At 44.1% G+C, this 13,370-nt stretch overlaps 1 protein-coding gene across 5 annotated transcripts in view; it reads left to right on the top strand.

Moving 5' to 3' along the window:
- Positions 1–2,361, top strand: part of GTF3C1 (general transcription factor IIIC subunit 1) — an 81,289-nt gene extending 78,928 nt beyond the window's left edge. For all 5 annotated transcript variants that reach the window (XR_010591156.1, XM_008162546.4, XM_008162545.4 and 2 more), the window contains one exon: positions 1,999–2,361. Coding sequence is in view for 4 of the 5 variants with exons in the window: in XM_008162546.4 (XP_008160768.2) it covers positions 1,999–2,220 (222 nt within the window). In the remaining variant the exon portion in view is untranslated. The remainder of the gene's footprint in view (positions 1–1,998) is intronic.
- The last annotated feature ends 11,009 nt before the right edge of the window (positions 2,362–13,370 follow it).

The raw sequence follows: 13,370 nt of genomic DNA, 5'->3' as shown, positions 1-13,370 counted from the left end.
AGAATGAAGGGCCGCCCAGCTAATTAGTGGAGCCGCGCAGGTGTGGCTCCACTAATTAGGTGCCTGGACCCTGGAGAAGACGCACATGTAAGGTGAGGTGGTGGCCTTGGGGGAAATAGGAGGTAGGTGGGAGGGGGCAGTGGGGTGAGAAGAGGGGTGGGAGGAATTTGGGACGTGCAGGCTGCGGTGGTGAGAGAAAGAGGCGATTTTCCCCAGTTCCAGGGCTGCGGCTGCCAGGAGAGACAGCCCTCCTTCCCAGCCTCAGCTCTGTGGCTGCTATGGCGGGGGAGAGTCACCCCTCCTTCCCAGCCCCAGCGGGTGAGAGAGGGCACATCCGTTGCATTAGAAAGGTAAGACTAGTGATATTAAAATATGAGTTGTGTGCTTTTCTTTGTAGAACAAAAAAAAAATTAAGGGTTTTTTTTATATAGCGCTTTTATCCAAAGTGCTTTACATTAGTTAGCTAATGGTACAAACAACATTTGGAAAGATCATTAAGTGGTCTGCCGAGACCCTCAGCAATTTTCAAGTGGTCCACAAAAAGAGTTTGAGAACCACTGGCCCAGACAAACCTATTATAAGGTGGGTGTACAATTGGCTGGCTGGGAATCTGGAGTTCCAACCTGGAGAGGTAGCAAGCGCTTTGGAGGACAGGATTAGAATTCAATGTGATCTTGAAAAACTGGAGAAATGGTCTGAAGTAAATAGGATGAAGTTCAATAAGGACAAATGCAAAGTACTACACTTATGAAGGAATAATCAATTGCATAAATACAAAATAGGAAATGACTGCCTAGGAAGGAGTACTGCAGAAAGAGTTGTAGCAGATCACAAACTAAATGAGTCAACAATGTAAAACTATTGCAAAAAAGTGAACATAATTCTGGGATGTATTAGCAGGAGTGTTGTAAGCAAGAAACCAGAAGTAATTCTTCCACTCTAGTCAGCACTGATAAGGCCTCAATTTGAGTACTGTGTCTAGTTCTGGGCACCACACTTCAGGAAAGATGTGGACAAATTGGAGAAAGTCCAGAGGAGAGCAATAAAAATGATTAAAGGTCTAGCAAACATGACCTATGATGAAAGATTGAAAAAATTAGGTTTGTTTAGCCTGGAGAAGAGAAGACTGAGGGGGAACATAAGTCTTCATGTAAATCATTGTTGTAAAGAGGAGCATGACCACTGAGGACAGGACAAGAAGTAATGAGCTTAAATTGCAGCAAGGGAAATTTAGGTTGGACATTAGGAAAAACTTCCTAACTGTAAGGGTAGTCTGGCACTGGAACAGATTACCGAGGGAGGATGTGGAATCTGTCATTGAAAGTTTTTAAAACAGGTTAGACAAACACCTGTTAGGGATGGTCTAGATAATCCTGCCTCAATGCCTTCCAGTGCTACATTTTTGATTCTATGACTTATGGAATTGACTTAACTCTAATTTGGTGAGAGCTGTAGTGGTGTAAGAGCCACAGGGCGGCATCACCATTTTATATATCTACGGTAGTTAGTTCTCCCAAAGCTATCCACGCTATATTGTCCACTCCTGAAATGTCTGGTTGCTCCACTGCTCCAGGGTCGCCTGACTGAATGTTCCCCTTCAGTTTAAATGCTAGTTAGACCCTTGACTATCTGCATTTGCCATTGCCACAACTATGCCTCAGGCTTGCCCAGAATGCACAGAGCCTAGCAGTGTCAGTCAGCCCCCTGGGATACCCACCCACAGTGCAACATGCTTTTATCAATATACTGCTGCATTGTGTGGACACATGATTCATGAGCAGAGTAGCTTAAACTGGTCCATGCACTCAGCAGCATGGGCTCACATTATTGGTTTAGTTATATTGCTGTAATCTATAGCAGTGCCACTTTCTTGTGGAGACGAGACATCTGGAGAAACAATCTATGAAGCATGTCACACAGAATAGTCTTACTGGGTGTTACTGGGTTTTAGCATTTCTCTGTAACTTCTTAAGCTAAAACATGTCAACTTTTCAACAGGGCCTGGAAGCCCTTGGCTGCATCAGAAGATTCTGCATGAAAAAGCCCCCGGCAATATCTCTCTTCTCTCGGCCTGTTCCTGAAGAAGAGCTAACCGACTCCAAACTGAGTGAGACTCCAACAATATTTTATGAGCCTACCATAGACTGTACTCTGAGAATGGGCAGAGTGTTCCCGTACGAAGGCAACTGGAATAAATGGGTGCAGATGATCCATGTATGAGAGATGGCATGGTGCGTCATGCTTGTCCAGCCTGCGTTGGTGAATGCTAATGGAGGTGAAACTTCTGGTGCGTCCCGTAACTTGTGCTCTGCTTGTCATTTTGTCATGTTTTGTTAAATAAATTTTGTTTCTTATTGGGAATTACTTCAGGCCTGTTGCAAAGCAAACCAATGCTTGGCTCTGGGATGGGGAGCCCACCTGCCTTCTCTACAAACGCAGGGTCTGTGGTCCTCAGAGGACTTAGCTTTACACATCCGTGTCAGAGAACTGAAAGCTGATAGACTGGCATGCCAAGTATTTATCACAGATCAGGGGAAGCAGCCTGTCAGTCCTCCCAGACAGCAGGGCAGCAGTGTTTCACCTCAACAAGCAGGGTGGAGCCTGCTTTACGCCACTCTGTCAAGAAGCAACTTTACTTTGGGAGCTCAGTATTGCCAGTTCAATAAAGCTTACCTGTCAGGCATACAGAACAACCTAGCAGACCACCTGAGCAATTTGTTTACATATCACTGTGAGTGCTCTCTTCACCCAGATGTGGCCAGATACATTTTTCCACAGCAAAGTCCAACGTGTCAGCAATTCTACAGGATCACAGCCCAGGTTCCATACTGACATGGTCAGGCAGGCTCCTCTACACTTTTCCACCAGTTCCACTCATTCACAGCCTATTGCTAAAGATAAGTCAGGACCAGGCCAGAGTCATACTTATTGCCCCAGCACTGGTTCTCCACTCTCCTGACTCTATCAATGAAACCTCCAATTTCACTTCCACTAGACTCAGACCTAATCTCCCAGGATCACGGTCGCCTACTCCACCCAAGCCTACAATCCCTTCACTTAACTGCATGGATGCTCCATAGCTAGACACTGGAGAGAAGGCTTGTTCAAAAAGATATTCAAGAGGTCCTGCTAAATAGAACAAAGCCTTCTACAAGAGCTACTTAGCTTGCTAAATGGAGGCATTTCTCCATCTGTTCTCGACAGTATGGGGCATCATTGATCAGTTCTTCAGTTGAACATATAAGTCTGCAGAGCGCCTGAAGCGAAGCCTCTGAGAGGGGTGAACTGACCCATTTAGTCAATAGGCTTTTAATGCCAAGACCCAACCTCCCCAGAGTAATCTGTGTGCAGCGGAAGAGTGTCATGGGCCCATCCTAATCCCCCAGTCTTGACCAGGGGCAGGGAGGAGAACTAAGATTAGCTGAGCAAAGAGATGGGCGTGTGGAACCGACATTGGACAAAAAGCCATGGAAGGAGACTGGAACTGGGAGTCAGTGAGGATGGCGAATATGAACTAGAGGCCAAAAGCGGGGAGAAACAGATTGGACAAGGAGGTGGGGGGGTTGTGTTTGTGCATTGCTCCCATGCTGTTCATGGAGCTTTGGTATTAGCTGCACCAGCAGAGACTGCAGCTTGCTGATTCTGCAGTCCTCAGTGTTTTTCATAAAGACCACAGGCTCAGTTCACTGGCAAAGATGCTTGGTCAGGTTTATTGTCGACAAACCAAGGTTCTAGTGCTCCAACTCAACAGTTACAGGTACGCTAACCCATGTCTGCCCGCAGCAAGGTAATAGCTCACTTGACACAGCGCCATCCCCTAGGCTAGTGCAAAGTTGCCGCTCCTATGACTTCTTGTTTTATACAGAGACACAGACAAGTTATGTATTACAATCCAGATCTGTTTCCACCCTTGTACCTCAAACAAAACATCCTCATCCATTATCCTGTCATTTCCTACAAGGGGTCTGGGTATTCCTGTACCATCTCTTAGGAATGTGTTCATGTAGTTACTTAAGAACTCTGTGTACTCTGTACCATTCTCTCAAGTCAGGAATGTGTGTACTTGGTTAGCTGATACGGTAGAACCTCAGAGTTACGAACTGACCACACACCTCATTTGGAACCAGAAGAACTCAATCAGGCAGCAGCAGCGACCAAGGAAAAAAGCAAATACAGTACAGTACTGTGTTTAAATATAAACTACTACAAAAAATAAAGGGAAAGTTTTTTAACAGATGATTTGACAAAGGTAAGGAAACTGTTCCTGTGCTTGTTTCATTTAAATTCAGATGATTAAAAGCAGCATTTTTCTTCTGCACAGTAAATTTCCAAACCTGTATTAAGTCAATGTTCAGTTGTAAACTTTTGAAAACTATAACGTTTTGTTCAGAGTTATGAACATTTCAGAGTTAAAAACCACCTCCATTCCTGAGGTGTTTATGATTTTGAGGTTCTACTGTACCTAACTATCCTGACAAGGCCTACTTTGGTTCATACTGTTAGCCATGCCTAGGGGGCCAGCAAGGCTTACAGTGGGGACTAGGGATGAGGAGCTGGGAAAATTAGGGGGGAGACTGGGCAAGGAGACTAGGACTGGGCTAAGAAGCCTGAGGTGAATAAGACTGGGACAAGAGCAGGGGGGATGGAATAGATGGGGCAGAAGGGAATCATGTGGAGGAGAGGGGGGAATATGCAAAAGTCTGTACCCACTAGAGAACACTCCACTCCAGAGCCTGGAATGGATCCCCAAGAATCATGAGTCACTATTCCTCTGCTGTCCACAAATATCTATGAAACTCATTGGCAGTGTCCCATCTCCCTCTAGTGCTGGACCAGGTAGAGGATGATGACCTACCACTGCTATCCATTCCTCGATTAGCTCAATTGGCAGAGGTCTGTACAGTGGATCTAAAAATTCCAGCCTTGCTGATGACCCATGGAGGTGTCAAGATAATGCCACATGATGGAATCTGTTTTTTCAGTTTGTATAATATTCTAGATTTTTAAAAAAGCAATCTGTGGTAAGAGAATGTTACTAATGTTGCAAAGTCATTGAAACTACCAGAATTAAGGATGTCTGTGCAACCTTAATTACAGCAGCACATATTTAAAGAAAAACAGGGGACTTCAGGAAGAGACAGGATGGCCTCATGATTAAGCCAGGTTAATTCTGCCCTGGAGGAATGGATTCTGTCCCTCCCTGTGCCATAGAGTACCTGTCTGATACTTAGCAAATCACTTAAACCAAACTCTTTAGAGCTGGTCACCAACTGTGTGTGCCTCCCTTTCTGGGTATCTGACATGAGATGCTGGGTCCTGATTTGCCGAAGGGCTGAACACTCATAGTTGTGACTGAAGTTGATGGGAACCGTGCTTTGAACATATGATGTGTCACAGAATGCTACGTACTCTGAAAAATCAGGTTGTAGGGTGTCTTAAATTGGGTATCCAAAATTTTATCTTCACTTCTGTACCTCAGTTCACTATCTGCAAAATTGGGATAATTCCATCCCCTCACCTTGCAGGGTGGTCTGAAAATAAATTCATTAATATTGGTGAAGCACTCAGTTACTCAGGGAGTTAATAATTCTGTCTTCAGAGCAGGTTTGAATAGTGTGCAGTAAATAAGGCAGGAGCCACTCACTGAACAACAGGGAAAAAACACCATCTTGGTGCACTGAATGAGGCAATGGTAGGTGATTGTGTAATTAGTTACTTCATTGTCAGGGCACCGTCCTTATGACAGAGCATCTCCAGGCTTTAAAACTTTCCAGCTTGTGAGGCAGCTATGGCTGTAAATGATGGGCATGTTAAGTGTCTTTGAAGAAATGCATTTAACTCAAGTGTTCAGGATGCAGGGTTTTTTTTTCAAAACACATTCAACATGCCGGAGATGCTCTAATATTCTTTCGTTGGAGTGTTCTTTTCTGAGAAGTGCCTGCCATTTCTAAGACTCACTCAGCCAATGCTCTGGCTACCCCTGTTACCAGCTTTGCCCATTACTTTGGAGTATGCTCCTTTATAAGGGTTTCTCGGGGTGGGGGGTGTTTCCTGTACTTCTATGAATGTACTATTTGTGTTCTTATACGGAGCTCTACTTCAAGTTCCCTCCCAATGGAGTTATCCTGCAGGATCTAGGTTCTTCAGGGCTGGGTTCTTCCAGCCCCAGAATCACAGAGAGAGAGAGAGACACACACACACAAAAACACCCCACCTGAGAGGACCAGGTTAATCAGCACTCCCAAGCTGACCTCTTATATGTCCCTGGACTCACTAGGCTGGGTCGAGCAGCACCTCCAAGCTGTCATCCTCATATGCAATGGGCATCACACCGGAATAGAGTACACCTGAGCAGGCTGGGTTGAGCAGCACTTTGAATCTGCCACCCTCACATGTCCCAGGTCAGCACATCCCTGTCCCCACTTTCACATTACAATTGTTCTGGTAGTAACCCACTTGACGAGCAAGCCCCACAGGATTTTTGGCCACTGCAGGGATCTTTTAGCTTAGATATGAGAAGCATTGCTGCAGAGTGAATGAGGAAGCCAAAAACACCCACAAGAGAGCGAGGGAGAGAAGCAACCAGCTTAACCATGAAAGTTATTTATTGCCAGGTAATAACCATACAAGGGGAGTCAAACAAACAAAACAGTTACAATATTAAATCTAACAAATTTGATTATAAAAGTCAGGTTTAGAAAACTATAACGGATCACTCAAGTCAGGGTCAGGCTATACCTAGAGCTGGGTTCTCACCACGCTGTGAACCTTGAATTGATCAGGGGTCTCAGGTGGTGGTGGTAGCTGAGGTCTGGAGTGCTGGAGACAGGCAAAGCCCCCAGCACAATCAATCCGGAAAAGATGAACTCCCAATGGTTTTTGTAGAGAAACAACAATGGTTCAAGAGAGACACTAGATTTGTTTGTGAGTAAACTGATGGCTCAAGGGAGTACACCAAAGTTGTTTTGTTCATGCTAGCCAATGGGAGCTGATCATTTCTGGCTATGGGCAGTGTTCCTTGGAGGGAGCTCACAATGCAGTTAGGGAGCTTCACTATTTTGGATACCAATAAAGGCTTTATTACTAGAATTAGTCTGATAACTACCAAGCTGGGTGTGTACAGGCGTGGATTCATTAACATCTGGAGCAGAGATCCCCCATCATGCAGTGCTTCCCTGCTTTCCAGTCCCAGAGTTCCATGCAATTCTTGCCTTGGAATCTCTGTTCTCCAGGCTGTATGATAATGGAGATGCCTCCTTGTCCCATCTTCGATGCAAATGAGCCTAGGGGAGTTGCCTTAATCCTGTCACCCTTATCCCAAGGGTTTAGGTGTGTCTCCCACTGCCTTTTCATTGCTTTTTGTAAGTCTTCTGATTGGTTTTGGTTCAAGCAGAGGCTGGGGGGGAGGGGGAGTCTTTCGTGAGTCAGACAGGCTGGGTACTGCGCCCTGGTTCCCCAACACCCTGGATCTGGGGACCTAGCACTTCATCAAAACCTGCTGAGCCTATGGCATAGGTGCCCTCTGGTCAGTCAGCTTCTCCTGCTGCCTGTGATAGCAAAGAGCACCATTCTAAGACTCCTTCACTTTGCAACCCTGATTCATCCCCAGAGCACATCCAGCCTGTGCCCGGAATGAGACAGGGGCCCTGTGGAAAACATAATATATGCTCACCTAATTACAGACCATCATAAGGCATAGACACACAAGGACCAAATGAAGGCTGCACAAACCACCTTAATTCTGGCATTTCCTAACTTCTGAGTGCTCAACTTTGCAACCTTTATAATGTTTTAACTGAGTTTTGAGTGTAATATAAACTTATTGGCTCAACCATCACAGCAGCAAATCCCCCAGTAGCCCAGCAGATGGCATCCACCTTGCTTCCAGCACACTCCTGATTTCAGCCATCCCTGCCTTTGACTTGGACTGGCCGTGTTTAACTCTGCCAACCAGGTTACCTTATCAAAGTCCTGCAAGTTCCTCCGCTAGGAACAGATTCGTGCCTGCAGCCTTTGTCAAGTGTTTTGTCCAAGCTCACTATAGGGATCTGTTGTAATAAATGGACCTGTAAACTTCCCCTAATTGTGAATACAACTGTGACGAGTGAGTGAAAGGTTATAAAATATCATGTTATGGTGATGGAAAGAAGTGCACAAAGGAGACAGAAAGAATGAATTAGTCCAAACAGAGAGACCTACTGATATAACTCAAGGACTGAGTTAACATCATGCCTGATAAACAAGAAAAGGATGGGATCAGCAATCAGTGAACCAAAATTGGCATCAGGAATTAGGCCTAACTGCTGGACAAAATGAGAGGATGAGCCATTCCGCCCATCACTCAATTTTGGGGTCCTTAAAGAAAGAGACTTTGGGAGAAAAAGGCTCCAGGAGTGAGCTTCGCTCTCGTGGCTGCCACCCCCATCATCTCCTGGGACTGCAGAGCCCCTTTGTCCCAATCCTGAAAGATGTCCAGGGAGCCAGATGACCATCCCTACCTACCACGTCCAGCTAAATCCCCACTACCACTTTGTCTCACCCCATGTATCCTTCTCTGTTCTCTTCCTCTCTCTCTCTCCGTTTTCCTTCTGTCTTGCTTAGCTGGTCAAGACTACATATTTTGCAACACTGCTGTAAGCCTGTGACCAGAGAGTAGCAAAAAGCAATGCCCTAAACTGTCTGATGTTGGTATGACTTTGCCAGGTCTCAGAGTGGCTGATCAGACCGTGTGCCATGCCTATGTTCTTCCAGCAGCGAGACTGCAAGTGAGAATCAGCACCAGATACAGACGCTGCATTTTCTGTCTTTGCTGTTCTTTTCCTCTCCCTTTTAGGAAACAGGATCAGACTTTAACATCAACAGCAACAATGACAGCTCCAGCCCATCTCTACTAACTACTAATCTTTTCCCCAAAAAAGACAGTTATTACCATCATTGGCAGTCTCTTAGATGGTGCCAAACAAATATTTTTTCCTTCTAAAAATTCTCTCCAGCTAAAGGGAAAGGGAATAAGGAATGTTGTTAAAACAAAAACCTTATTCAATACTTTACATAGCAAATGCTGTAACCATTTTTCCCGTATCTTATAAAACATTAAAAGGATTTTTAATGGTATGTTTGGCATGGCACAAAACAGGCTAAGGTCTCTGTATACCAAACCTTATTTAAAATTGTTTAATGTTGGATAGTGACTGGGTTATGTTAACAGCTTTGGCCCATATATTCCGTCTAAATACACACCACAGATCCTACCTGACGCAGCTTAAACAATCTCGCAGCTCTCACTTGGCCTTTTTATCCACTATTTTTTTTGCTCCTTTGACATGAAATCTCTCTGAAGGCAGAGAGTTGAGTCGACACAGCTCTCCTCTCTGAGCTCCACGTGGTTGGGCTTCTCTGAATTTGGAGCATGGCTGGGCAGAGGAAGCAAACCTGTGAGAGTGCTGCTTCTCCATGACTAGGGCCCTACCAAATTCATAGCCATGAAAAATGCGTCAAGGACCATGAAATCTGGTCTCCCCCCCCATGAAATCTGGTCTTTTGTGTGCTTTTACCCGATACTATACGGATGTCTTGGGGGAGACCAGCATTTCTCAAATTGGGGGTCCTGACCCAAAAGGAAATTGCAGGGGGGTCACAGTATTGCCACCCTTACTTCTGCGCTGCCTTCCGAGCTGGGAAGCCAGAAAGCGGTGGCTGTTGGCCAGGCACCCAGCTCGGAAGGCAGCGCCCTGCCAGCAGTAGCACAGAAGTAAGGGTAGCAGTACTGAAACCCCTTCTACAATAACCTTGTGTCCCCCCACAACTCCTTTTTGGTTCAGGACCCCTACAATTACAACACTGAAATTTCAGATTTAAATAGCTGAAATCATGAAATTTATGATTTTTAAATTCCTCTGCCTGTGAAATTGACCAAATTGGACCGTGCATTTGGTAGGGCCCTATCCATGACATTACACGTGGCAAACCGATGAGGATTCTCAGCAGATTGCTGCCAAAGTAAATTTTTCCTACATTTTACTCCTCCAAATCCTGAAGCGCTAGCTCAGCTCTGGGAGAGGGAGTTAAGTGTTATTCTACCTCATGTAACCGAACTATAACCCAAGTTGATTACAAAGTCTTTATGGATCATCCATGAAATGGAAAAAGCACAGATGTACTAATGCCAGTGTGAATGTGCAGAGCTAGCAATTAAAACAATTCTTTGTACTTGTAAATTGGCCCCATTTGATGCAAGATCACTGAAAGATGAATATGGAATTTGTATGCTGCTTTCCCAAAATCATTTTCTACAGCAGCATCTTAAATGTGCTACTTGTAGAATGTACCAACTGGTTACTGGTCAGGTATAACCTCACTCTCATAGGTGCCACTTTCAAACCTAGTTGAGTGTGAAAGGGAAGCTCCAAGGACAGAAGCCCCAAAGTGGGGTGCTCCTTGCAGCTCTTCTTTCACGGCTGTATATGTTTTTTCAGAGCACAGCTGTAACAAGAGATTTTTGCTCTGAATGTTCTGAAATACCTTGCAGCACCTTAATAAAGGCTTGCAGAAAAACTTTGGAGGGAGTTTAAAAACACCATAAAATTCACTTTTCCCAATTGATATAATTAAGGTGATGACAGTATCAGGAAACTTTGGCTTGCATAAAATATTAATTAGTTTTAAGATTAAGGTTCTAAATAAGTAGAAACTAATGATAGTTTAAATTTAGAAAATCCAACATGGCTGACCAAAATGGCAGAGATGGGGATAATGCAGTTCAAATTTAGGTAGTGGAAAGTTCTAGCAAACAAGATGGCATCAGAGGGAGGAGCTTAGAAAGGTCTAGAATCCAAGATGGCATCGGGGAGGAGCTTAGTTATCTAAAAATAGGATAATGTAAGAGGGGAAGGAGCAAGTCAGGAAGTACAAATATGCTAATAAAAAGGAACGGATCTAGACAGGAAGAAGAAATATGCTAATATCTGGAAGCAGATTGGCTGAGCCAGAAAAATATGTTAATGAGTTGACTTTGAGCGAGCAACCAGTATGTGAGGCAGACAGCCAGCAGGCTGAGACTGTAGTAAGTTAGACATTAGTGGGTTCGACAGCAGACCTGAGAAGAGCAAGAGTGGCAAGACATCAAAGGAAGACAGAACTACCTGGGAAGATCAAGAAGCTTCAAAGATCATCAGCAGAATTCTAAGGTTGCCTTGGCAACAAACAACTGCCTGCTAGCAGCTACCGTGCCAGCAGTAATGGCCAGCAGCAGCAACCGCCATTACCCCCCAGCTCGAAGAGAGACCACAACTGTAGAGACTACACTCCCTAAAACTAAGACAGATCAGAAGGACCTAAGACGGTACAAAGGGAGTTTTCAATATAAGGGTAGGTCCATTCTACCTGCCCGATTCGGTGGGTAGAGATTGATCTTCTGGGATCGATTTATCGCGTCTCATCTGGCCGTGATAAATCAATCCCAGAAGCTCTCCCCCGTTGACTGCGGAACTCCTGCTCGCCGAGAGGAGGAAGCGCTGTCGACGGGGGAGCTTGCCTGTGCCGCGTGGACCCGCAGTAAGTAAACTTAGTTCGATCTAGGAAACGTCGACTTCTCGTAGCTGAAGTTGCGTTTCCTAGGTTGATCCCCCGCCCCAGTGTGGACCAGCCCTTAGTGTAAGTCTGATCTTCTTTTCTACTTATCATTTAAGAATGTATAGGTCTGTCTATAAATAAAGCCGGATGCCTGTGTCTTGAGTGAGATCTCCCCTACCCGTCCTGCAACCATTTGGCCAGCATTTGCAGGATGTTAAATTTTAAATGTTTAGTATTAAGTGTTAATGTTAATGCTAAATAAATGTTTAAATCTGTGAATATGGTAATGGTTTTTCATATGTGTATATAGAGGTCACGTATACCACATTATATTAAGTACGGGGTTAAATTGTATCACTAAAACTAAAAGCCTTTGTGTATATGGGATCCCTATATGCATGTTACATTGAAACTACTGTATTTCCTGTATGTCTTAGATATCCTATATAGTCTGTCTTTTTATTTTTTCACGCCGCTTTATTGTACAATTCTTAAATGTAATTCTATTGTGTTTTATTAAATCCTATGTATTTTTTCTTGCCTTATTAAACCCACTGTAACTTCTATTTCTGTAAAATAAATAATTCTTTTGTTTTCAAAGAATTTCTGCTTGTGTGCCCATCCTTGAGCGGAAGGCTGTATCCGTGTCCTTTCAGGGGTTAGCAAGACTAGCTTGCTCTGGGGAGCCCTCTGCAGGTAACACTCTGGCAATTCCTTTAGGGCGGGCCACAACCCTGTTACCCTTTTGTTAATTTAAAAGCACTATCGTAGGCTAACTTAATTGGCATCTAAATTTTAGAGTAACACAGCACTGGGAAAAATTACATTACACTGCAGTTCTTTCTAGTGAAAAGTCACCTGGTTACTTGACACTGAATAAATATTAAAAGGAGAACATCTGTCTATATTGAAATGGCACTGGTTTAACTTTAAAGGAATTGAAAAGCCAGTTTAGTAAAACTACAGGAGGACACTCTTAATTTGACTTAAAGCTGGCTTATATTAACTCCCTAAGGAATCAAAATACATCAATATAAGTCAGGTTTAAATCCTACTGTGGATCAACACAGGGATTTGCACTGGTTTCACTAGTTGCTGAAGGTTTTTTAAACACACCGTTAGTTAAACCAGTCCAACTTTGAACATAGACAAGGCCTCTGTTTAAAATAAGCCTGAAAAAAGCACTGTGGTATCCTTAGTGTCCAGCAGTCAGGACCTTGATTTTAGGCCTTATGAGATGGAAGCCACCTCCACTCACACACTGGCCCCATACCATCCAGGGACAGGAGTTAAATATTGAAACACAAAACTAAAATGACAATTCCTCTCCATCACTCTGATCATGCTCCTTGTATGCTGCATCTCTTTTCCCTCATCTTTCACCTGTCTTTTTTTCTTTCATTCATAAGCAATCTAGGGCAAGGGGACAGGCTTTGTCAGCTTTCTGTACAGAGCATAGTACAACAGGGCCCCAGTCCTGTGAGTTCAGTACTGATCCAGGGGAAGCATCACCCGCTGAAGCAATAGTACGACGTAAACATTTTATTTGGCTGTTTCCCATCTAGATACTGACCATTCCTGCCATTTTTTAACCTGCAATCTTAGATCACAGCTGTGGTTAGTAATAAACGATAACTTAATGCATCCCTATAAAAGAGCAGCATTGCAGTGGGAACTGCTGAATAAATACATTTTTGCATATAATCTCTAAACAGAGGCAGTTCTTTGTTCTAACAATGTTTGCTATCAGGAAAATGTGCAGTATATGCATAACCTTCAGCCCCTGGACCATCAGATTA

Source organism: Chrysemys picta, chromosome 10, assembly GCF_011386835.1.
Source record: "Chrysemys picta bellii isolate R12L10 chromosome 10, ASM1138683v2, whole genome shotgun sequence".
Classification (NCBI taxonomy): domain Eukaryota; kingdom Metazoa; phylum Chordata; order Testudines; family Emydidae; genus Chrysemys; species Chrysemys picta.
The sequence above is the reverse complement of the archived record's forward strand: the minus strand, read 5'-3'. Positions and strand labels throughout refer to the sequence as shown.